Raw genomic sequence first — 22,546 nt, 5'->3', positions numbered from 1 at the left:
TAGGAAAAGAAAATTCTGCACAGGTCCTAGTTGACATAAATGTGTGAGTTGGCATTTCTTAACTGTCAAAAATTTCCTTATTTAAATAGTGAGATGTAATATAAAATTTTTACATTTGCAAAGAGTAAGGCTGAAGGCCAAAAGACATTAGCCAATTGAAAATGCAGTCATTTCTTAGAACTAACTGCCTAACATATTTCACTGATGTTATAAAAATGAGTAAGTATTGTATGAAAATTAGGGGAAGTGACTAGATCTCTTCAGTTTCTGGGCACTATAAACAAAAGTGTGACATCAATAACTGGCTTCCAGCATTCACCAATTATAAAATCCATTTCATAAACCAGAAGATATAAAAGATTCTTGTCTGAATTAAAGCATATGAAAGAAATTCACCAGAGAGAATTCTTAAATGGCAAGATTATTTTAGTTGCAAGTGAGATTAATTCTATTTAAGTAATTTTTTTTTTCCGTCAGAATTAATTTCTAATATAAACACAGTAAGAAAAATTCTCTAATTTGGGAATATGGCCATACAATTAAGCCTTTGTCAGGTCTTCATCAAATTTGACTAATTGAAGGGGCTTAGTCTTTTTTTAACAAAAAAGAGGTATATTCCTACCTCCTAAACCCTTCTAAGCTCTTTGCAAAGTATAATTTGCTTGCTGTGGTGTGGTTTATTTTCATCACTTAAATCAACAGGCTAGATATTATGAATCTTGAATTCTAAATGAGCTGTCTAAACTTTTCACAAGGAAACCAAGACAGTAATTTTTTTTAAAAAAGAAAGTAAGCATAACAAAGTAATCTCATATCTTTTTGCCTCCTGATTGTGTTCAGATGATAGCTTTCATATTTTGCTGATGTGATAATGAGGATTTAACTGATATTCCTAAATCTGACCAGCTTTGAGATAATGACCCTGTTAAATTGGTAATATCAATGCTTTAAATATAGGTGCCCTTCATGAGTTAAAGTTAATGAAAGAAGAATGGCAAAAAAATGTAGCACAATTTGAAGGTAACAATGAGAAATATTCACTCTGCCATTGAGAATATTGTCCCTGTTTTGCCTTAGTTTTCTCTTTTTCTCTTGCTTTGAAACTTGTTTTTTAGTTGGAAGGATCAATGGCTTTTGGGAACTGGCATTGCCTAGTCCCAAATCATAACCAGGTAGTTAAACCTCCAAAGACATAACATTTGGGTTTAAGTAGTGCTTAAGATAACCAAAAGCTGTTAAGATCAATAGATGCAAAACATCAATTTACCCTGGAACAGGTAGACCACCTGATAATTTCCCCCCAATGATCTTGCCATGTCACAACCTTTCAGCTGATAAGAAAATGGGAGAATATGAATAATCCAATTTTAGCATTTTTATGTTAAGTAATCCAGGTTGAGAAAAGACAGCTCCTTAATTATTACTAGTCCTAACAAAAACTGAATATTTTAGTGCAGCGCAGTGGCATGTTGTTCTGCTGAATTTGATCTTGATTTCTGTGCAGTTTTGAGTACTGTTCTGCAAGTTGAAAGACAGAAATCTGCTGACAAGGCATTTGGAGTTTCCTTATTTCTTGTTTGCAAACTGTTATGCTTTTCTTCCAGTTGTTCACACTAATAATAAAACTGCTTAGTCTTGATAATGCTGCCTGATACTAACTCTCCATATTTTACGATTTTGCTAAGCTAGAGTCACATTCTCTTACTAAAGTTAATGTCAAATCTGCCTCTTCATTATGAACTTAAGTTGCTTAAAGGTCTATAAAGATCACTTTAGGTTGGAACACAGTAAAGCAAGCTCTATTCTTTGCTGTAAAGGTATGTGATTCATAGGGAATGTTTTTATCAAATGTTTTGAATACCTAAAAATGGGTTTGGATTTTCTCAGTTATATAATCAAAACATGCATGATTTTACATGTGACGTAGCAAGCAGAAGTAGGAATTTGTCCTCACTCATCAGAGTTAATTTGTTCAGTTCAATCTCTAGTCAATGGAGAAAGGTGGCCACTTTTCTTAGAACGGGATGAACTGGAGATACCACTCTCCGCATATAGATTGTCTACAGGGAGAACCAGGGGGATCAGCTCAGGCAGGTTTCCAAGCTCTTAGGCTGATAATGTTAGATAAAGTGAATTTTATCCTAGATATTCATTGGCAGATGAAATTTCTTCAAAACTATAGGAGGGAAAAGGCTATTTTGGGTGGCATTTTGAAGCCTTGGAGAATTTGGAATTAAAAAGAGGTCATAAGCATTGAACATGTTAATTACTTTGTTATTGATTGTTCTTGTTGCTGCTGTCATTGTCATTGTTATTTTTTCACTCTCAAGTAAAGTTTACAAAAACATATTGTGACCAAAATACCAATAGTTTTCCAATTACATGAGAGAAAAATATTCACTACTCCAATATGTAACAACTTTTCTTTAGGAAAATCTTATTAATAAGAACATAACTTTGTTTAGTGCACCCTTAGAGTCATTTCATGCTAATATAAGAAAGAAGGAAAAGACATCTACCAGCATTGCCTGTTACACTAGGACACTCTAAAATACGATACTGCTGTAGGGAAAAAAATATTGTAAACAATATCAGGCACCAGATAATGACATACACAAATATCCAAAATTAAACTACTGAATTCTCAAACAGAAGCCTCCTACTTGATAGCTGCAATCACTATGAGGTGATTGTAAATTTTGAAAGTGTCTGGACCAAACAGTAGTGGCACGTCAGGAAATCTCCAATTAATAAAGAAACATGAGATAAAAGCACCATTTAGGAGGCTGATCTCACTTTATGCTTCTGCAGAGATAACCATTTTAATTGGGAAAAATGGGTACTGGGGGTTCTGGAGAGAAAAGTGAGTGCTGAAAAATTAGAACTCTTGAAAAGAAGATGTGGTCTTAGACAAAAGAAGAGGGCCAGGAAAGAAGGAGGTAAACATCCTGGCTGGAGGAGAGGTCCTGGAAGTGGGGGGAGGAACTGAAGATGGGAAAGATGCATGGAGATGACTACCAGGGGATGAACAGGGACCATGGCTGTTAACAGTCAAGGCTGGTTGCCACAACTCTGTGTGAATTAACATGAGCTTCCCAGACCAGCAACAACCTCCTTGCTGGGAAGGAAAGTGGAAACATCGTGAACATAACAGGTGTGAGTGAGCACGCAGGGTAAAAGATCTAATCTCACCGATTCTGAAACCCCAGTACCCAGATCCACTATGGGCTGTTGTTTACTCTCTCATCTGTGGCAAGTGCTTTATTGACTATAAAATAATGTTTTCATATAGAAAAAATGTACATAAAGGCCTATTATTTTAGTTCCTTGTCTGTTGCCTTGTAAAATACAATTTCAGAAGTTTTCAACAATTTTTTTTTCACTCTGTTAATATCATAGTCATTCTTTGACCTATCCTATTTACAACCTTCTTCTTTATGTGCTCAATGAGAATGCAGTAATATTTTAATTAAATGCCAGATTACTGATGAATAAATAATGTTTGTGTTTATGTATGCCAACCATTCTTCAGCATTAAGATATAATTAGAAATTAAGTCTGGAAGAAAGACTAGATAATACATAACAGTACTCTGCATTTTTTAGCTCTTTTTGTACTAATAATTTCTACATGTCTATCTCATCTTGCTTGCAAGCTTGCTCTCACGGTAATTTCAATGGTGTGTGATACAGAATGCCTTTTTATATTCCCACCTATCTCCAGTCACACAGTCTTTGAATAGCAAAATGCTTTCTATTCAGCGATATTAATTAATATTTATAAAGCAGTGTAGGCCTCCCCTACTTATGTAGGCAACAACTATTTTCAGCACACACAGGGAAACAAATGCAAAAAGAGATTGTCTGCGAAAATTATTTTGATGCCTAAATTATTGTTATGTGAGGCACCTAAAAACAAAGTATGTACTCTCAAAGCTGCATTTTACCTGTAATTCTATCAGGGTGCATTGAAGTACCAGCCTGCAAAAGTGTGTGTTTCCATGAATCTCTGGAAGCACCTTGATTCTCTTGAGAGTTCCCCTCACTCCTGTTAGGGTCTGAGAATGCCTCTACTTGTCCTTCATAAATGTATCTCACAGAGGTCAAGATCTACTAGGCATGCCCAGAAGAAACTGAGATGAGACTGTACAAGATATATTCAATGGTGATACATACCTGCTTTCCCTTTTTATTTTTCAGATAAGTGGTAAGAGCACTGTTCTGGTTTATCAGATACTTGACTTCCTTCTTGTCCCCAGCTTGATGGAATTATAAACTTGCCAGTCTGCTACCAGAAGTGCTGTAAGAACTCCCCAAACCAGTCCCTTGGTCTGTTCTGTCCTGCATGGAACAAGCCTTCATCGTATTGAGTAGAGAAAGGAAAAGTATTCGCATATGATTGCCCATCCCTTGGGTTAGAATATTCATCTGAGTATAAACTTAGATTTTTCCACTGTATCAATTGGGGGTTTTTAGCATACCTCTTCAAGCATTTCATTTTCTTTCTTGGCAAAGCAGGGCTCTAGCCACCTGGAGAATCTTCACTGTGGACAAAGGCCAATGTTTGACAACTACAGTCCTGAGAGTTACAGTTCAGAATTCTTGACTGAGATTAATTATTACTTAGGAAATCAATGGTATATTCAGGCTCTAGAAGTGATTCTCCCTTATTCCTCACAGACACATTGTGCTATAACATATCATAGGTACATCTTCCATTTTAGAGTCTAAATTATGGATGACATAACTGAGGTGGAAGAATGTCTTTAACCCTTGAAACTAGATAGAAGCTCTGGTAAATAGTAGTGGTTTCAGTCTGAAATTGTGATTTTTTTTTTTTTTTAGATAGCTCTCACAGCATCACTGTTACAGGAACTCAATTTACCCAGTACAATTTACTCAGCCATTTAAGACTGGGACAGAATGGTTATATTCTAATCTTGCAGAGCGTTTTCAGAAAAAAAAAAAAAAAAAAAAAAAAAAAGATACAAACTATTTTTGATCTGCTGAGAGAATCTTCAAGGAGCAAATGAAAATTTTTTTTCCCGTTCAAAACCACTAGTTTCAAGAAACAAGATAAGTTGCATAAATCAACAAAAAGAGGCAGTACTCAGGCATTTCAAGTGCTGTTCTCAACAACAACAACTAAGATGAAACTGAGAAGTAGTTTTCTAACTGTGATTATTGACTTAATGTAAACCAGAAAGCTGAAGTTCAGACAGATTCGAGATTTGCTTAAACTTCAGAAAGTTTAAGATTTGCACGTTGGTCCACACAGGACTCAGTAGTTTTGATTGCTCTGCTTTTTTTGAGGTTAATCTTTGGATGAAAGAAAGTCCAGGAGGTCTTAAAAGGGAAGATGGAGAAGGCTATGGAAGAGTAAAAATAAGACAAAATAGAGATCAGAGTGAACAATTGAAAGATTCAATATTCACTTACTTCTGTAAGCAAGTCAAGTAGAAAGAGGACTGGATTTAGTACAGAAATTCAGTTATAGCAAAACCATTATTTGCCATGTTCTAAACTTAGGGACTGAGAGGATTTTTTTCAAATATCGTCCAAGGAAAATTCACTTTAATGTCTTGTTTAGGAGAGATTTTGCTATTAAACTTTCAGCATGAAGTATTGTTGCTGCAAATTCTGTCATACCAACTTATTTATCTGTTATAAAGTGTATGGAATAAAAATGCTTTAAAGCATTTAAAATATGTATCTTAGTATATGTATTTCCCTATTTCTCCTTTCACGTATCCTTCCATACCTGACATTTCCTCCCGTATCTGGCACTGCTATGTGTCCTGGAGTTCATATTTTTTTCTTTGGATTTGTAAACTGAGCCTTCTTAAACTTCATTATATCTGTAATTACACACTCACATCCTTGACTGCATTGTATATCGAATATATTATTTGCATTGCTAAGAGTCTGCACGATTAAATGAGATGCTATGTGTGCAAAAGCAGTTGCAAATTATGTTATACCAACTGTGAATTTTTAGATGGAATGCTGCAACTACAGTATCACTGACTTCAGCTACCAAATACTGTGCCTAGTAGGAGGGAGAAGCTGGGCTCATAACCTGGAACATACACAGAACCGAATTTTTTAGAGATGTGCCTGATCATATCTCCAACTGTATCCTGGGCTGCATCAAGAGAAGTGTGTCCAGCAGGTCAAGGGAGGTGATTCTACCCTTCTATTCTGCTCTCGTGAGACCCCACCTGGAGTACTGTGCCCAGTTCTGGGGCTCCCAGCATAAGAAAGAGATGGACCTGCTCAAGCAAGTCCAGAGGAGGACATGAAGATGACTGGGGGGCTGAAGCACCTCCTCTATGAGGACAGGCTGAGAGAGTTGAGAATATTCAGCCTAGAGAAGAGAAGACTCTGGGGAGACCTTCTAGCAACTTTCCAGTACTTAAATGAAAGACAGGAAGGGACTCTTTATCAGGGAGTCTAGTGATAAGATGAAGGGTAATGTTTTTCAACTAAAAGAGGGTAGATTTATATTAGATAGAAAGAAGGAATTCTATACTGTGATGGTGGTGAGGCACTGGCACAGGTTGCCCAGAGAAGCTGTGGCTGCCCCCTCCCTGGCAGTGTTCAAGGCCAGGCTGGATGGGGCTGTGAGCAACCTGGGCTAGTGGAAGGTGTCCCTGCCCATGGCAGGGATTTTGGAACTAGATGATCTTTAAAATCCCTTCCAACTCAAACCATTCTATGGTTCTATGATCATATATCATCTTTATTATGAAAAAAGACACCTGATTCTTCCAAACCAACAAAGACTGGGATGGAAGAATATAAGAAAGGAAATAAGATTCAGATATAAACTGCTGGAAAAAAAAAAAATCATCCTTCTCTGGTAATCTCTTAAATTGTTTTCTCAATTACTGTGTTGAGACATTTAAGCAGGTTTGCCAGTAGAGTAAGTGCACAGATATATTGTTCTGCAGATTCATTGAAATCAGTGAAATTCCATTTAAAGTATTCTTCTTGACATGGTTATGAACAGTGAAATAAACAGCCTGAAAAAGGCTTTGTTCATTCTTGCCAAATTACATGCAAGGTACTAGATTTCCATTTCTGTTTAAACCAACATTTCCATGAAGTGCAGTTGCTTTCAGTTTCATAAGGGTTTGAAATTATGTTCTACCACTCATACTAATGCCCTTGAAAAATCTTTCTTTTGGCTCCAAAATCTAAAACATTTGCTTAAAATAATATTCTGTCACAACCTAAGAAAAATGTCATGTACACACTTCTCCAACGAAGAAAATTGTAAATAAAAGGAGTTGCTTCCCAGCACAAATTACTTTATTGACAAGCTAAAAATACAAGACTCCTTATCGCATTCATATCAGATAAGGCTAAATCCATTACTTCAGTAATAAAATGTTAAGTGCGTAAGTACCAGAAGATACAGGCAGTGGAGATGTTATCATATCATTGGGACTCCCATGACATTGCATGTCTCATCAACCTGCTTCATGGAAAAATGTCAGAGTTCTTCTGTAGACATGGCTGCTATCAGCCTGATAATGAATTACTTTGGGGACAAGTTTGCTCTATTTGCAGGTTTCAGTTTGAAGTCTATTATACAGACAGATCACCCCTATAAAAAAACAACCAACCAATAAACAATCAGAAAACCACAAACAGAAAACCACACAACAAGTTTTTTCTTGTATTTTGGTGGATTTTCTTGCATTTCAGTTTGTGTGCACTGCCCTGTGGCCTTTTACTAGACACCAGCAAGAAGAGCCAGCTCCATCTTTTCCTCTCCCCTCTCCCTCAGGTATTTATACAAACTGACAAGATCCCCCTGAGCCTTCCCTTCTCCAGGCTCTCAGCCCTAGTCACTGGCCCTGGCACAGGGTTAAACCCGCAACACCCAACTCAGCCCCCAGGGAAGCTGAGTCCCTGCACTGCCAGGTCAGGGCACACCTCGGGCATTGTTTTGCTGATCAAGGATGCCAGTTAAACTCAGACACCAGAGTGAAAAAAGTAGGCTTATTTTACTGTTAATAAGTAAAGGATATAGTCAAGTAACACAGAAAAAAAAAATCAGAAAAAAAAATAGAATAGCACACTTAACTATTACTGCATACGGTTATTTATAGAAAATAAGAAAAAGCAAGGCAATGTACCTAATCACTACTACACGATGGGGAGAATAGTGATTAAGAAAGATCCCTCACCACTTGCACACGTTACCATCAACCAGCCCCGCAGTGGCTGGGCAGCCCCAGGAAAAGTGGGAAATCCTACATGATGCATCCATCTGTAGGAGAGGCTTCCAAAGTCACAGCACACAGGTCCAGAATGACTTGCACTTTTCTTTGAGCATCTGGTTTCATTCTCCTGTTGGATTCCACCCAAAGCCTGGCCAGGGCTCAGGGGGGGGAACCAAGGGAGTTTCTAACAAGGCCAAACACTTGGGTTCTCAGCCTTGAACAAAGCTAAACAAGGGAAGGTGGATACATTCTCACGACATTTCATCCTCACTACTGATGATATTTTGTCAAAGCTATAACTTTCACTAGTAAGCATACATATTTCATTAATAATCAGATACCAATAATAAATGTTAACATTAATACAGATTTTACTGATTATCAGATACTAATAATGGATAATGTTTGGTTGTGATGTTCATCTAGAGGTCAATTTTTTTTCAGGGCCTGTTATTCAAGCCCTAGCACTACAGGCATCCCAAGTGGGTTTTTTAACATTTTAATCCACAGTGCCCCTAACTCCACACACTAACAGTTTCCATCTCTTTCTGAAGAGAAAAGGAGAGCATAGGGGAGCAGGAAGCACAGTTGGTATGTGTGGTTTGGGTTTAACAACATATATCAAGCATGATCCCTAAGTGCTATGTACCTGCCATTCAGTCAGTCATACAGCTCCTTGAGTGGTAAAGAATGTAATATAAATTAAACAAGACTTCAGTTTGCACTGACATCTATATTTAGACAAGTGTTTCAAACTTAACGTATACTCAGCTATGAAACACGAGCTTACAGGCCTTTAAAACTCAGCTGTTTGAACTCATTTTAAAATTAAAAACAATGTGTTGATGCTTGCAGCAAGTTATAAGGTCTTCATGTGCATTATTGATGAAAAAAAAAAAAAAAAAAAAAAAAGTAGAAAATTGTGGCCTTGTTGTGTAGTATCAATGAATCAAGTTTTGCCTGATTTATTTTGTTACACTTTGTCAAAACTTCTAACACCTCAATTATTAAATTCCTTTAAACACTTCCCAGCTCTTTATTCAAATAAATGTTTTAGTTAAACTGTATTCAACCAAGGTCATTGCTTATTCACAGCAGCAGCTTGAACGGCTTGTGAGTGCAGCTGCAGATGTTTGCCCCACAAACCAGCCCAGGCAAACTCCTCTCCTCTTTTGCATCAAGGCAGCGAGCTGCAGGGCGCCTGGAAGCGGTACTGGAACATAGGCAGTCAGGCACCATCTAGAAGCAAAACAACCAGAACAAACCTGCAAATGCTGACACACTGTGAAAGACTAGCAAATGAACCAGGAAGAAATCAACCTGCCAAGGAGCTTTCCTTTCTTTCTCCTCTGTGGATTAGGATGTCAACCGAAAAATGAAGCAGGGCTGCGTTACTTTGCGGTCCTGAAATTTCATTTTAAGGACACTCCTGTGATTCTATTTTAGAGAAAAATAGTAGCTTCCTGTCAGAAAGGGGATGTGAAACTTCCACGGCTGGAAATCAATGCTTCCAGTGGATACAAGTATGCATGATTTGCCAGTCATGCAGATATCCTCATTCAGTATTTTACCCCTGACAGTAGCTGTGACCAGGTTCAGAGGAGTAAATTTTGCTATGGTCATCTATAGGATTATGTGTAATTAGATAAATGGTCTCTCTAAAAGCTAGTAGCGAGAGCTTAGTTTATGCCCTGATTCTTTCTCAAGTTTTATTTAGTTTTTGTTGGATTTTTTCAGGAACAAAAATATCTACTCCAAACCCTAGTAATACCTCCCCATGAATGTCTCCTGTAAATGCCTGATTCTTTATGTAAATCTACAGAGCTTCCATTCAGAGCTGCTCAAACATTTATGCTCAAACATATTCAGAGCTGCTCGAACTTTTATGTCATGTTTGGGGACAAAATGAAGAATTTAATTTTTTTTTTTTTTTAATCAGTGGTTGTAACCTCAGCAGCAGGTGACTAAGCATTTTTAATTTGTTGTGCTAGCCTGGTAGAAGATAAAACACACGCTAGTGCACTCTTAATGCTGCTCTGAATGGAATAGCCCATATGAAGATTATGTTAGTTATTTCCAGTAGGGAAAAAGGATGGCTGTAAATCCAGAAAATTCTTTTGTAATTCTATTCATATAAATGGAAACGTTATGCTATTCATATATGTGGAAATAAACAGGATGTCATGTGTTTTCCTAAAATTCCAAGCCTCTTATCAGCAATTTCTGAGTCTCAAAAATCTTTTAGGGATTGTTTTTTAAAATGTTTTGGTTCAAATCTTTTTTCTTTCAAAATCTTTTTGTTTCAGATCTTTTAGGGATGTTGTATGCCATCTTTTCAGATGCTCTTCTCTCATATAAAGTGTATGGCTTTTAACTGCCTTGAAATCCCTGTATCCTCATTTTTAAGCACCATATTCTGGTGTTTTGCCTATCTTAGGTTTTGGACTGAGTCTGCATCCCTGCTTCACTATCCCTCTCTAATGATTCCCTTACCGTTATTGCTCTGCGTGCCTCCTCTCTGCTGTCACTTAAACCCTGTGCCCATTTTGTTCTTTCCCACGTTCTGCTCCTTTCTCAATTTCTGTGTCTTTCTCTGGATCCACTTAGATATTTACTCTGTCCTGTATTATTTCTATCCTTCTTCTGTCCAGGTTCTTTTCTTTCTTACCTGCCTCTCAGCATGTCTCATTGTTTTTGTACAGGTACTGAATTGAAAATTCAGAGTACTGACTTTTCAATAGTAAGCTTCCAAAAGATAAATTATTAAAATCAGTTTTCAGGTTGACCTGACTAAATGGGATATTTAGTAAATTTGGAAGCTAGATTTAAGAAGACAGATGCCTGGAGTGGTGAATGTAAAGTCACACTGAAGGTGTCCCATCACACCACTATCTCCCCATCTGTCTTGCTTCTGCAGAAACACTGTTCTCATGATGCATCATCCCTGTCAATTTTTCTTTTTAAGACATACTCCAACCTCTACAATATGGTGAAGCAAAAGTTTTAGCTGATACAAGGAGAGAGGGGTGTGTAGCAGTAGCAAATTTTTTTTTTTTTTTTGTAAAGAAGGTTTATACCATCATTTTAACCAAAATGAGTAAGAATTTGACTGTTGATGTTTAACACATTACCAGAAATGTTGACTTCCACTGGCTGTGATGCCTATAAACCATTATGTGAAATATGTAATTTCTATGGGTTTTTTTGGCAAAATGTTATTGACATTTCAGCTCAATCTAGTCTCCCTTTCTCTAATTTGATATTTTTTTGCACACCATTAAGACATAAGAGAAATATTCAGAAATTTCAAACTTAACAATGAATTAAAAATAGTAAGATATTTTATTAGATTTGTCAAATTTCAGAATTGGAAGTTGCTTTCTGGAAAAAAAGTAGAATCTCTTAAACTTCATAAAATGAAGGAAGAATGTCTCTCATGTAAAATTTACCGAAAACTATTTTAATTGTCCAAGCTTTTAAAATACTCTTGAATCTTCCTGTGACTTTTGATTCCTTTCACTTTGCCCTCATCATGGTAATTTGTGTGATGCACGTAAATTGTTCTGGTACGTAAATTGGTAGCCTTAAATTTGTAGTTATAATGAGTCACAGGTTTGTCTCTCTGGTTAAAAAAAAGAAAAAAAAAAAAAAAAAGCTGTAATACACACAGTTGATAATTAGACCAAACAGGTGGTATCGCTAACTTTGGATAGAAAATAATTAAAATGAGAAAATTATTATCATATAAATCTAGTAATTAAAGTGAGAGTTCAAAAACTGAGAAGAGAGAGATAACGTCACTCTAAACAACAAAAAAAAAAAAAAAAGGAAAGATGAAAAAAAGCCATCTCTTTCTCTTCCACCCCCCAGTTATTTCTGTGAATTAAAAAATATATAGATGTAGTACAGCATTTTTCTTCTGCATATGCATGCTTAATCTACTTGCATGAAAGTCACATCTTCAAGGACAGCCTTATGAGATTATGAGATTTGGTAACTTTTAACACTAAAATATTTAATAATACAGGCCTGTATTTGTTAATCAGTCCATTGTTGACAACTACTGAAAAGAAAGTATGAGAGCACAATAAAAACTGTGCTATATGCATGGAAGTTTTTTCTTGTTCCTTCACAGGATAAAATACCTTCATTATCTTTTGGCTAGATTTCAGAATGGGAACTTGATTTGGGAATTGCTAAGGTACTTCCATTTTCTTAAATATAATCTGAACTTCTAAACACAAAAACCTACTGTTTTTAAATGAAGCTGAATTGTGGTGGCACAATTAGGTCTCATGATTTTTTTGATATGTTGTCTCTATCCTTTCAGGATTCCTGTACCCACACATCTGTCAACAGCATTCCCTATGGTTTCTTCTGATGTGCCTGAGTTGCCTGAGCCTGTTGTGTCCTCTCAGATTTCCCCTGAACTGCCGTTCATATGCCAGGAAGGAATGTGCCACAATGGAGGGACTTGTCGTCCTCTCTCTCTAGATACTGGGGCCACCTCATTTCAGTGCGACTGCCCGCTCCACTTCACTGGTCGCTTCTGCGAAAAAGGTAATTACGGTTCATTCTTTGTTAGTTGTGAAATGTAAGTCTTATGCTTCTTTGGAGCAGGAAAGGGGGAGCGATCAACATGGTTCTCTGCTTTCCATTTCAGTTATTATTGGTAACTCAGATATTAATTGAAGTATTTAGAATAATTGGAGGGTAAGATGGGAGATATCAGTCAGGTACAACAGTGAGAGTTGCAGCCTCGAGTTAATGACAAAATCTGTTATTTGTGCAAATTGCTGTGCACAGTGTTAATGCATGTTTGCAACGTAGTATTTCTGGGGCAGAAGAAAGTTAACTTCAGAAAATAAGGAGAAGCTTTCCTCAAAAGGTTATGTGTTTCCATTTCTACAGACTGTTCTTTTTTCACAGCTGTGTCTGGTCTTTTCTTTAAAATAGTTTTTTTTCCAGTCTGTGGCTCATTTATGTTTCTATTGTATTACTGTTTCTTGTGATGCACAAATTAGCCAAATGAACACATTTTAATTAGAATGTGAATAAATTAATTCTTTGAACAACTTTGGTTTCTTCAAGGCTATAAGACAAACTGATCAATAACTGCTATGGTTTCTGTTTTGTAATTGTAATTATTTTCCATCACTGCTCTTCAGAAAGTTCTTTTTTTAAGACAGATTTTATAGCTGGCTTCAAAAACCGTTTTAGCTTTTAAGTTACAGTGGGTTATAAATGGCAGTGGATAATTCTCATAGTATTAAAGGGCATTACTGGTATACAGGATAAGAACAAAAAAATCATCTAGATTATGGTTATATAACTGTAACAACCTCCTAATAGGATGAAATACAGTCAACTAGAGTTAAAAATGCTCTTGCCAGAATGCTGGTATATCTGAGCTAACATCACCTTGTATTACTGTCTGAAAGCAGGTCATTACACTCACTATATGTGAAAGCAATCAATGCCTATGAGCTTTAAAAATAACCCACTTTGTATTACTTAGATATCAGAGAATATTTTACTTTTCACCCTTTACCAAGTTTATAATAAATTAAATCATATATTTTCACATTTCCAGTGTTAAAATTGAATTCTGTGAATATCTTCTATGCACTTGGTATCTGGGCATACTATTGCACTTTGCTTTCAATACATAAAAAGTGGGTTTCCTTAAAGATAACAGATTTAGTTACCATTCAGTGTGTGTTTCAATGAAATATTTTCAATATTTCAATAAAGTGTTTTATTTATTTAGATCCACTTTATGTGCCAGAATTCCCTTCTTGTTCCAAAGAATGCAGTTAACATTCTTTTTATCAGCATCACCTTTGGTATTTTGGATGGGAGAAGGTTTTTGCTTTTCTTGTGGGTTATGCCAGCAGTAAGCAATGTTAAATTTAAGCAAGAGTTTGATAGACATCCTATGGTAGCAGGCCATATCAGTGTAGATGCTCAAACACTGCTGGGTGACACTTTGTCTGGACACCACTGATGCCTTCTACCAGTGTTTGATTGCTGCCACCTTCTGACCTAGTCTCACCTTCCAGTTGATCTGTCAGTGTCCAGGAGTCTTCTATGGTTTGGTGTTTTTAACAAAAAATTACAAAATCTATGATTGAATCATATTATTTGGGCTGAGCACCTGTGTGCCTGTGCTACAGACGTTGGTCGAAGTACCTTCCAGTCCATTGACTGAAACATGACTACCTGAAGAGCAAAGTAAAAGCGGGGAACTATTACAGAAAGTTACTGTTGTAACCAAATCTCTGATGACTAAGACTGAAGCATTCTACATTAGACACACTGGTAACTATTCCATTCAATAAAATCAGAACATAAGCTTTCAAAAAAACCTGAAACAAGTAGCTCCTTTTGAATATATAACCTCAGAATGTAGCCAATGTAGCCAATGTAGAGAATATAGCCTCAGCTGTATAATCATATCATGCTTTTAATGGTTGAATGTCTAGTTTCCATGAGATACCTTTTCATTTTTTAAAAAAATTGGGAGAAATGCCATTTCCTTTGCTGAAGTTTGCAGGCATGCTTGATGATGAGATTTTTAACATCAACCCATTTTTCTGCATAAGATATCTTTTAATAGTTCTGGCACTATAAGAAAATTTCTTTTTTCCCTTTGTGTGGATAAGATGAATTAAATAATTTCTCTTTTCAAAGAGCTCTTCTTTACCCTCTACAACCCACCATCAATACAGGAAACAGCATCTCCCTCATGTTTAGTGCTTCTGGGTCAGTGAAGGCTGCTGTGTGTTATAGGCTCATTGGCAGCTGACTGGCGCAACTACAATCCAGGGCATGTGCTGTCACATTGCGTGCTAATATAGACCAGGATCAGATTTGATGTATCCTGTATTTAGTGGCTGAAAAGTAACTGAAGCATAATATGATTTTATTTAATCCTAGTTTCAACAAGAAATTTAATTTAATTTAATTTAATTAATGCAAGTTTCAACAAGATTGATAATTTAGTGTAATGAGACAAGAAATTGCCAGATTGCACTAGCATTATAAACCTTTGATATTCAGGCACCTATTCTTCAAGAAGTCTGGGAAGAGCTCATAATTACAGGAAATAAGGGCATCTGTAATAATTTTGTAGTTATTTCTACAGACCTTGCAAGGGAAAAAGTAAATTATCAAGTATGAAATCCAGAAACTTTGTTCCAGACAAGGAAATTGTCTCCACTCCCTAAAGATAACTGTGATCTGCTTTAATCATGCTGTAACATATACTTGTGTGTTTCAGTAATATGTACTTATTAATTATCTTAGTCATCTACCTTGTACCTAACTAAATTTCAGCAAGAAAATATATCATACACTCAACTGGCATAGTAACACTCAAATTGGCATGATCACAGGGTCTTATACACAAACCTGTGTAGGCATTTGGCTTCATTAGGATGTGTGCATTTGCTTATTTCACATCTAGGTTAAGATACACCACTTAGTTTCTTACTAACAACCGTATATTTCTGACAGCATATATGACCATCTTCTAGAGTGAAAGCAAGTGAATGTCATTATCTCAGTTATGTGGTTCAAATTGATAACATTTTATTACATGCAATATTGAATTTTCCTATTCAATTGCTCCTTAACTAATAAAATCCAGCAGCTTGTTCTGCCCATACTAGAAATATGTTCCAGTTATAAGTGTCATTATGGATATATTAGGGCCAAGATAGTTTATTTAAATACATGGTGTATTTACTCTAAGCAATCAGATACCTTAGAAATCTGAAATGTCCTTAAATGACAGTTTTTAAAAGTGGAAATCCATCTCCATTTTTCTAAGGAAACAGAAAACTGTACATAGAAATCTGTGTGTTTGATAAAGTCAAACTGAACGCTGGGTATATGCCAAAATATAGAAAGTAAGGATTTAGTCTAAGGCATATATGTGCCACCATCTGAGGCTTCAGTTCCCTCTAATACTGCTTTCAGAATTTTCCTTTATTTTTTTTTTAACTACAAATTACCAAAGTTATCTAGAAATGAGAAGTTGCTACATGCATTATTTTAAAAACTCTAAATACAGCACAGAAAATCTGCCACCAACATAAATTTAATCTTTATTACTGAGCAGTAAGTACTAGGTCATACAATGGAAAGGAAGGATTGTGTAAATAGGGAATACAATGAAGGGTAAATAGTGTACTGTGAGTGAGGGCTTTTTTTCCTTTCTGGGTAAATAAGCTCTTTGACTAATATGAAATGTATCATTCTTTCTTCCATGAAACAATTCTTTACTAGTAAGCTGTTTTATCTGCTTCATTGTGAAATCCCTCCACACAAACGGAAAAAAAAAAGTAATGCTTCTGCTTTAGCATGAAGGCAGATGGTTGTCTATTACTGTAAAGTTCATAGTGATAGGTTTGGATTATCACTGTCTTGCATGTGCAAAGTATGTCCCTGACTGTTAATTATAAGATTAACATTTTTAAAGTCTTCAAAATTGTTAGTATTCTGTAAAAGTTTTATAAATTGTTCAATAAAAAGAATATTTAAATGTCATGTGTTAAAAGCAGGAAATCTGTTTAATTTGATATGTTGCCTGTGTATATTCTGTACATGACTTAAAGGTCAACTCCTTTGACAAAGCTGCAAAACCAGGAGTAAAATGGCAGGCTGTTACAGGCATTTATCTTGCAAGAGTCCCACCTGGAGACTTTGCTCCATTTGTTCCCTGGCACACACTTGGAATTCCTGATTTGTTGAGCAATACTTGATAATATCACTCCGACCATTAGAGGTTTCTTTTACTAGCAGTTTTTTCTAGACATTGTTCCCACCTTAACATTTCTGACTTGCGTCACTGACTACTATCATTCATCTCTGACATTTTTTTTGTCTCTGTGCTTTTGGTTTGACAAATAAATGTAATTGGTCCAATTTCTGTGGTTTCAGCCAAATTTAGAAGCATACAATATCACATCTTCAGTATGTCATAGATCTTTTAATCTCCTTACTAATGTTTATACCGTGTATGTGATATTCAAAAATCATGTATGATTTAAAACAAGTCTGTAACAATTTCCATCAAAAAAGAAGGATTAGGAATTGCGAATCATATAAAGAGGTCTGAGTGATGAAGGGCAACTGTGCATTCATCTTCATATCCAAGATTTTGTTTGAGGTACCCAGAAAGAAAAACAGGATGTAGTTACACTGTATATTCTATTTTACCAGAATTCAAGTGTTCTTGCACCCATTTTTCCTCCCTCAAAATGATTCATAACCTTGTAGGACTCTATGAGCAGAAAAAAAAAAAACAAAACAAAAACCAATGTGTGTAGAGATACGTATAAACTTCAGTAAATAATTTGATATCATAAACCAAAGTCAGTGTCTAAACTCATGAGGTGCCTACTGATATCTCACAAAACACATTTACTTGTGTATGTAAAGCTTTCACATGAACTAGGTTTTGGGCTAAATTTGAAGAAAGGAGTAAGTTTTCCCTTCAGCTTTAGAATGCTTTTTTAGAGGCTGTCATGGATGAAAGTATTAACATGGTAATGATTTAGCAGCAAATCAAGATTTATTGATGACTAGCAACACTTAATCATTAACTAGTTTAAAGTTTTACAAAATAACTCAGTAAAACATGTGATTAAAATCATGACTTAACTACAGATTTGAAGATGACAAGATACACACTAACTTACTCTATGGTACATTAAATATATATATATATATATACATGCACATTGATAAATACAAAATGTACAAACACACAGACAGTCAAAACTATTTGGATCCAGTAAAACATATATGAACCCATACTCATGAAAATAACTGCGTATACCTAAACACATTGCTAAGCAGAGAGAGTGGGTGAAAGAGAAGCTAGCTCAAAGTTAAAATTTTCCTCTTTTCAAATTTAGAGTAAATGCATCAGCAGGGTTGACTTTGCCCTGGCCTTCTATCGGTGACGGTACCCCAAGAAGTTAATACCTGAGAGGCATCCCAACCCAGGGGAGTTGCTGGTCACAGGCCAAATGGGGTCCAGAAGAACTCAAGGGTCTCACTTGGGGTCACTGGATGTGTGCAGAGGAATCACACTAATCACTGAGTGGTCCAGGATGGAGCTGGGGGGGATTGTACCACCACAGAGGCTGACTTAAGAACAAACAAGAATTAGCCAGAAGTTAAATAACAGAAATAACTTTGCATATTGGCTTTGACACACTAATCGCCATTAAAGCAATAGCTAGCCATTCCCACACAGTTTATTTGATACAAAATATTCAACAGAAGTACTATTTTGGTGAGAAATGCAAAAAGGAATTATCTAAACCCTAATGTTCTCTGCACTTTCAGTCATGGATATAATCCTGCACTTTGATATGAAACTACACAAACCTTGTGTAACTTGTTAACACTTCATAACATCTTGTTGCTCTGTGCGTAATCACATGGTAATACAGTGAGAGAAGAAACAATGTTTTTTGTCACCTCCATGATTTTGATTTCTTAACAAGACATTTTATCAGAATTCAAAGTACAGTTGAAAAATCAGTACTTCATACATAAACTAGAGGTTTGTATCTGTTTATTTTATCTGCTGTTTAAATGTCATGGGTTAACATCTGATCCTAGCTACACAAGTTACTGCTTCCAGTGGAATACGTGGAAGATGCAGGTATATCTGAAGACAGTTATGAACTCATTCTGGTAACTTGGGCCAGGTAAATTTAAGGAATTGATCAAGGACTCCTGGCCAGATCAATTCCAAGATGCTCTACAAAGCTTTTTGGACTTTTTTTTCTCCTTACTCAGATGTTGGTTTCTTTTAAATTTTGCTTTCCTCAAGATAAGTACAACTTTTTTGTCACCAGGTTTACAGAATTATCCTGTGTAATCTACACCACAAATAATTAAGCATTTTTCTCCTCAGGTACCCATTTTTGGTTTTGAGAAAAACACTTCTGAACTCACTTCCTAAATTGCACCCTTTGGGGGGATTTGTCTCAATACCATAGAATTATTATAAATGCAGATTTTTTCATTGACAAAAATATTTTAATTTCTGATCATCAGTTTAAATTTTAAGTAAAAATTTTATGTAATTTAGAAAACATAGCAACATGTGTATCTTACAATATGATATCATGCAAATGCTTTTAGAAACCAGCCTATTCATGGATGAATATGGAGATAATCACAGAAGCCAGCAATCAGTGTCTCCTTTGCGTTACCACTGACATGTAAACTATCCATCATGTTTCTTCAGTGAGGCTCAGTCTGCAACTTCTTAGCACATTCCATCTTGCATTTGTATTATACAGATGCATTTTTCAAAGCAAATTACTTTGATCCCTGAAAAGAGATAGCCCATGGTTCTTGAGGGCAAACTACCACTTTGATCAAGCATTGATTTTTCAAACTAGTGCACTGACAAATCGTTTTCTACATTTGTGGTCCTGCATAATAGCTCAGAGTTTCTGACTGAATATGTGGTTAATAATTGCAGTGGTTTTCAAATATTTCTACCTATCTCTCCTTCAAAATAGTCGTGTTCCTAGAACCTTGTGTAACTGGTGTGGTGGTCAGTCCTGGTGTTTGCCCATTATAAAAGAATCTTTAATATATAAGATGGATATAAGAACTTATCTTTTTTACTATTATTAGAAACTTATCAATTTCATGTTGCAGTCTCTGTAGAAGGACATTGTGCTATCACCTATGTGAAACAACTTTCTTCCTTATTAATAGGAGGGGATAATGGTACTGATGTTTTCTACCTCTTTTTCTCTGTTTGTATACTGGCCATCTCCTGTGCTGTGAAACTGTATCTGCAGCTTCAGGGAGAGACACTCTGATAATGTTGAAGAGATGGTCCATTTAAGACAGGAATAAGAGAGAATGTTTTTGCTCTCCTCACCCCAACCTAACTGGAATAAGTAGTTTTTCTAATTTTTTTAAGATCAACAATGCAGACACTATTGCTGCTATCACAACATACAGCTAATACAACAGCCAGGAGCGAGTCTTAAAGATCTAGGTATTATAAATAAATAAATAAATAAATAATCAATCAATCAATCAATCAATCAGGTAATATCTGTACTGCAACTAACAAATTGTTTTATTTCCCAGACCCTTATTGTCTAGGAAATCAGACTCAGTTACATTTAGAAACAGGTTTTATTCCAAACTCATTCTATCCCATTGAAGTCCAGAGAAATATTTCCTTTAAAAGTTGGTCTGCTTTTCTTTTCATTTTAACAAATTCCAGTTATACCATCATTCACGGAATTTGTATGGGTTTTAACAAGTAGAGTCACCAAAATGGGGTAAAAGATCGACACCAATGTGATGTTGATAGGCAGACACTCCTTTATTTACGGCCAGGTGTGCAGGGGAGTTGTCTCACCAACAGTGCACACCTAACTCACGTAGCATGCTGATTATATTGGATACAGTAATAAATATTAATCAAGTTCTCATACATAATCATGATAATTCCCATAACTCATTTTTATATTCCCACCTCTTTCCGGTCATGAACACTTGAGTCCTGAAATGAGTCGGGGGGCTGCTTCTGTGACCACCTCAGACTATTGACTCAAAAGAAAGACCTCCCAATGCTCTTGACTCAAGGACTTTGGCTCACATTGCAGTTTTAACACACTTCGAGGCCCTTTCACAATACACCTGGTCTACAGGGCTATAAATCGTCCTTATCAAACAGTCTAATAATGGTACGTCGTCTAGCAGCAGAACTGGTTGTATGGTTACTTTAAACTAAATACATCTCTATCATGACTTAAAACATTACACCACTATCTTTTATAAAAAATGGTATTTCTGTGAGATTCCATTTAATTGATTAGTCCTAATCATTCCTTATCAAAATCACCAAAAAATCATCCACTCAAATTAATAACAAATCAGTAACAATCAGTAACAATAGAGTAAGAGAGGAACAAACCCAGTTACACATTAGCTGCGCAGTAAGCTGGGCTTAGCATACGGTCCCTATTTTTTTTCTTAGTTCACAAAATTGTAGAGAAATTTTTGGAGATATCCAAAATATCTATAATCCAATGCCGTCTTGTTTTATCAATTGCTACATATCAGGTTTTAATTTGCTGTGGGTTAATTTGCTGAAGTGGTTTTAAAATTGAAGGAAAACAGGATTTTGAGGGAAGAGCATATGGGTTCACAAGAAAGTGATGAAGCAATTTTCGACTAATCCAACTGCCTTCCTGAACAGTTTTGTAGAATTTTACCACCTCAAAAGCAACTGTCAGTTTAACTGAGCTTTAATACTAATTTATTAGTATATATTAATATAATTTAGAAATTATGTCCCAGATTCAATGGAGTGTGTAAGGTTTACATGTATTTAACTTCAAGAGTGTAGGAAATATTTGTGATTCATGTACTTAACATGAAGGATGCAGGTATTCTGCTACCTCAGGTCCTGAATTAGGATCCATGCCACTCCTAGTTTGGTCATTTATGTAGGTTATCAGTTAAAAACAACCTACATCTCAAGCCCAGCCAGAGGACTTTGTGAAATTGAAGATTGTAGCAGATTTCTGTGATTATTAAGATCAGATTAAAAACTTGATTAAATGACAGTATGATACACTGTAATTATGCCTAGGGGAAAGATGACAAAGCACCGACCATTCTAACAACTGGTGTTCCAGTCTCTGCCCATTCCAACAGCCACTTATCCCCAAAACATGACCTTCAGGACACCTATAAGGTCTACTGCTATAGAGTATCCTATAGAGCTATAAGGCTTTATTAGTGAACAGGGAGTTGAGATATATTTCACAAGTCTGTTTTAGGAAAGAACATTAAGGTACCTGTTGGACATTAGTTGCTTTGAAAAATTACTGTGAAAACAATAGTGAGAGAAACATCTTAAATAATTGTCAATTTGCTAGTACGTTCTCCATTTTGCAGTTGGACTCAATGATCTTAAAGGTCTTTTCCAACCTAAATTATTCTATTCTATGTTTCTATGATTTGGTATTCACATCCATTCACATCTAGTCATGGACTATTTAAAATAACAAAGTATTGTCTTTTAAGTGTTGTTTAAAGATTTTTTTTTTCATTTGGATGTTATTAAAAATAAGATAGCTGTAGCATTTTATAAAGGCTCGTACAGATATGCACTTTTTAAGAAGTTATCCTTTTATTTCTGGAAAAAAACAATTGCGGTAGAAACCCCTTTGTCTCCTCATGTGGATCAGACCTATTAAATTTTGGCATTTTTAGCATTAGGCATCTGAATCAGTATTTCTTTAA

The 22,546-nt window shown here is 35.8% G+C and overlaps 1 protein-coding gene across 2 annotated transcripts in view; it reads left to right on the top strand.

The window, feature by feature from the left end:
• The window catches only part of EYS (eyes shut homolog), a 1,023,641-nt gene that overhangs the window by 784,302 nt on the left and 216,793 nt on the right, over window positions 1-22,546 (top strand). For both annotated transcript variants that reach the window (XM_026844748.1, XM_026844747.1), the window contains one exon: window positions 12,564-12,793. In XM_026844748.1, the coding sequence (XP_026700549.1) occupies window positions 12,564-12,793 (230 nt within the window). The remainder of the gene's footprint in view (window positions 1-12,563; window positions 12,794-22,546) is intronic.

Source organism: Athene cunicularia, assembly GCF_003259725.1.
Source record: "Athene cunicularia isolate RWA chromosome 3 unlocalized genomic scaffold, athCun1 chr3_part1, whole genome shotgun sequence".
Classification (NCBI taxonomy): Eukaryota; Metazoa; Chordata; class Aves; order Strigiformes; family Strigidae; genus Athene; species Athene cunicularia.
The sequence above is the reverse complement of the archived record's forward strand: the minus strand, read 5'-3'. Positions and strand labels throughout refer to the sequence as shown.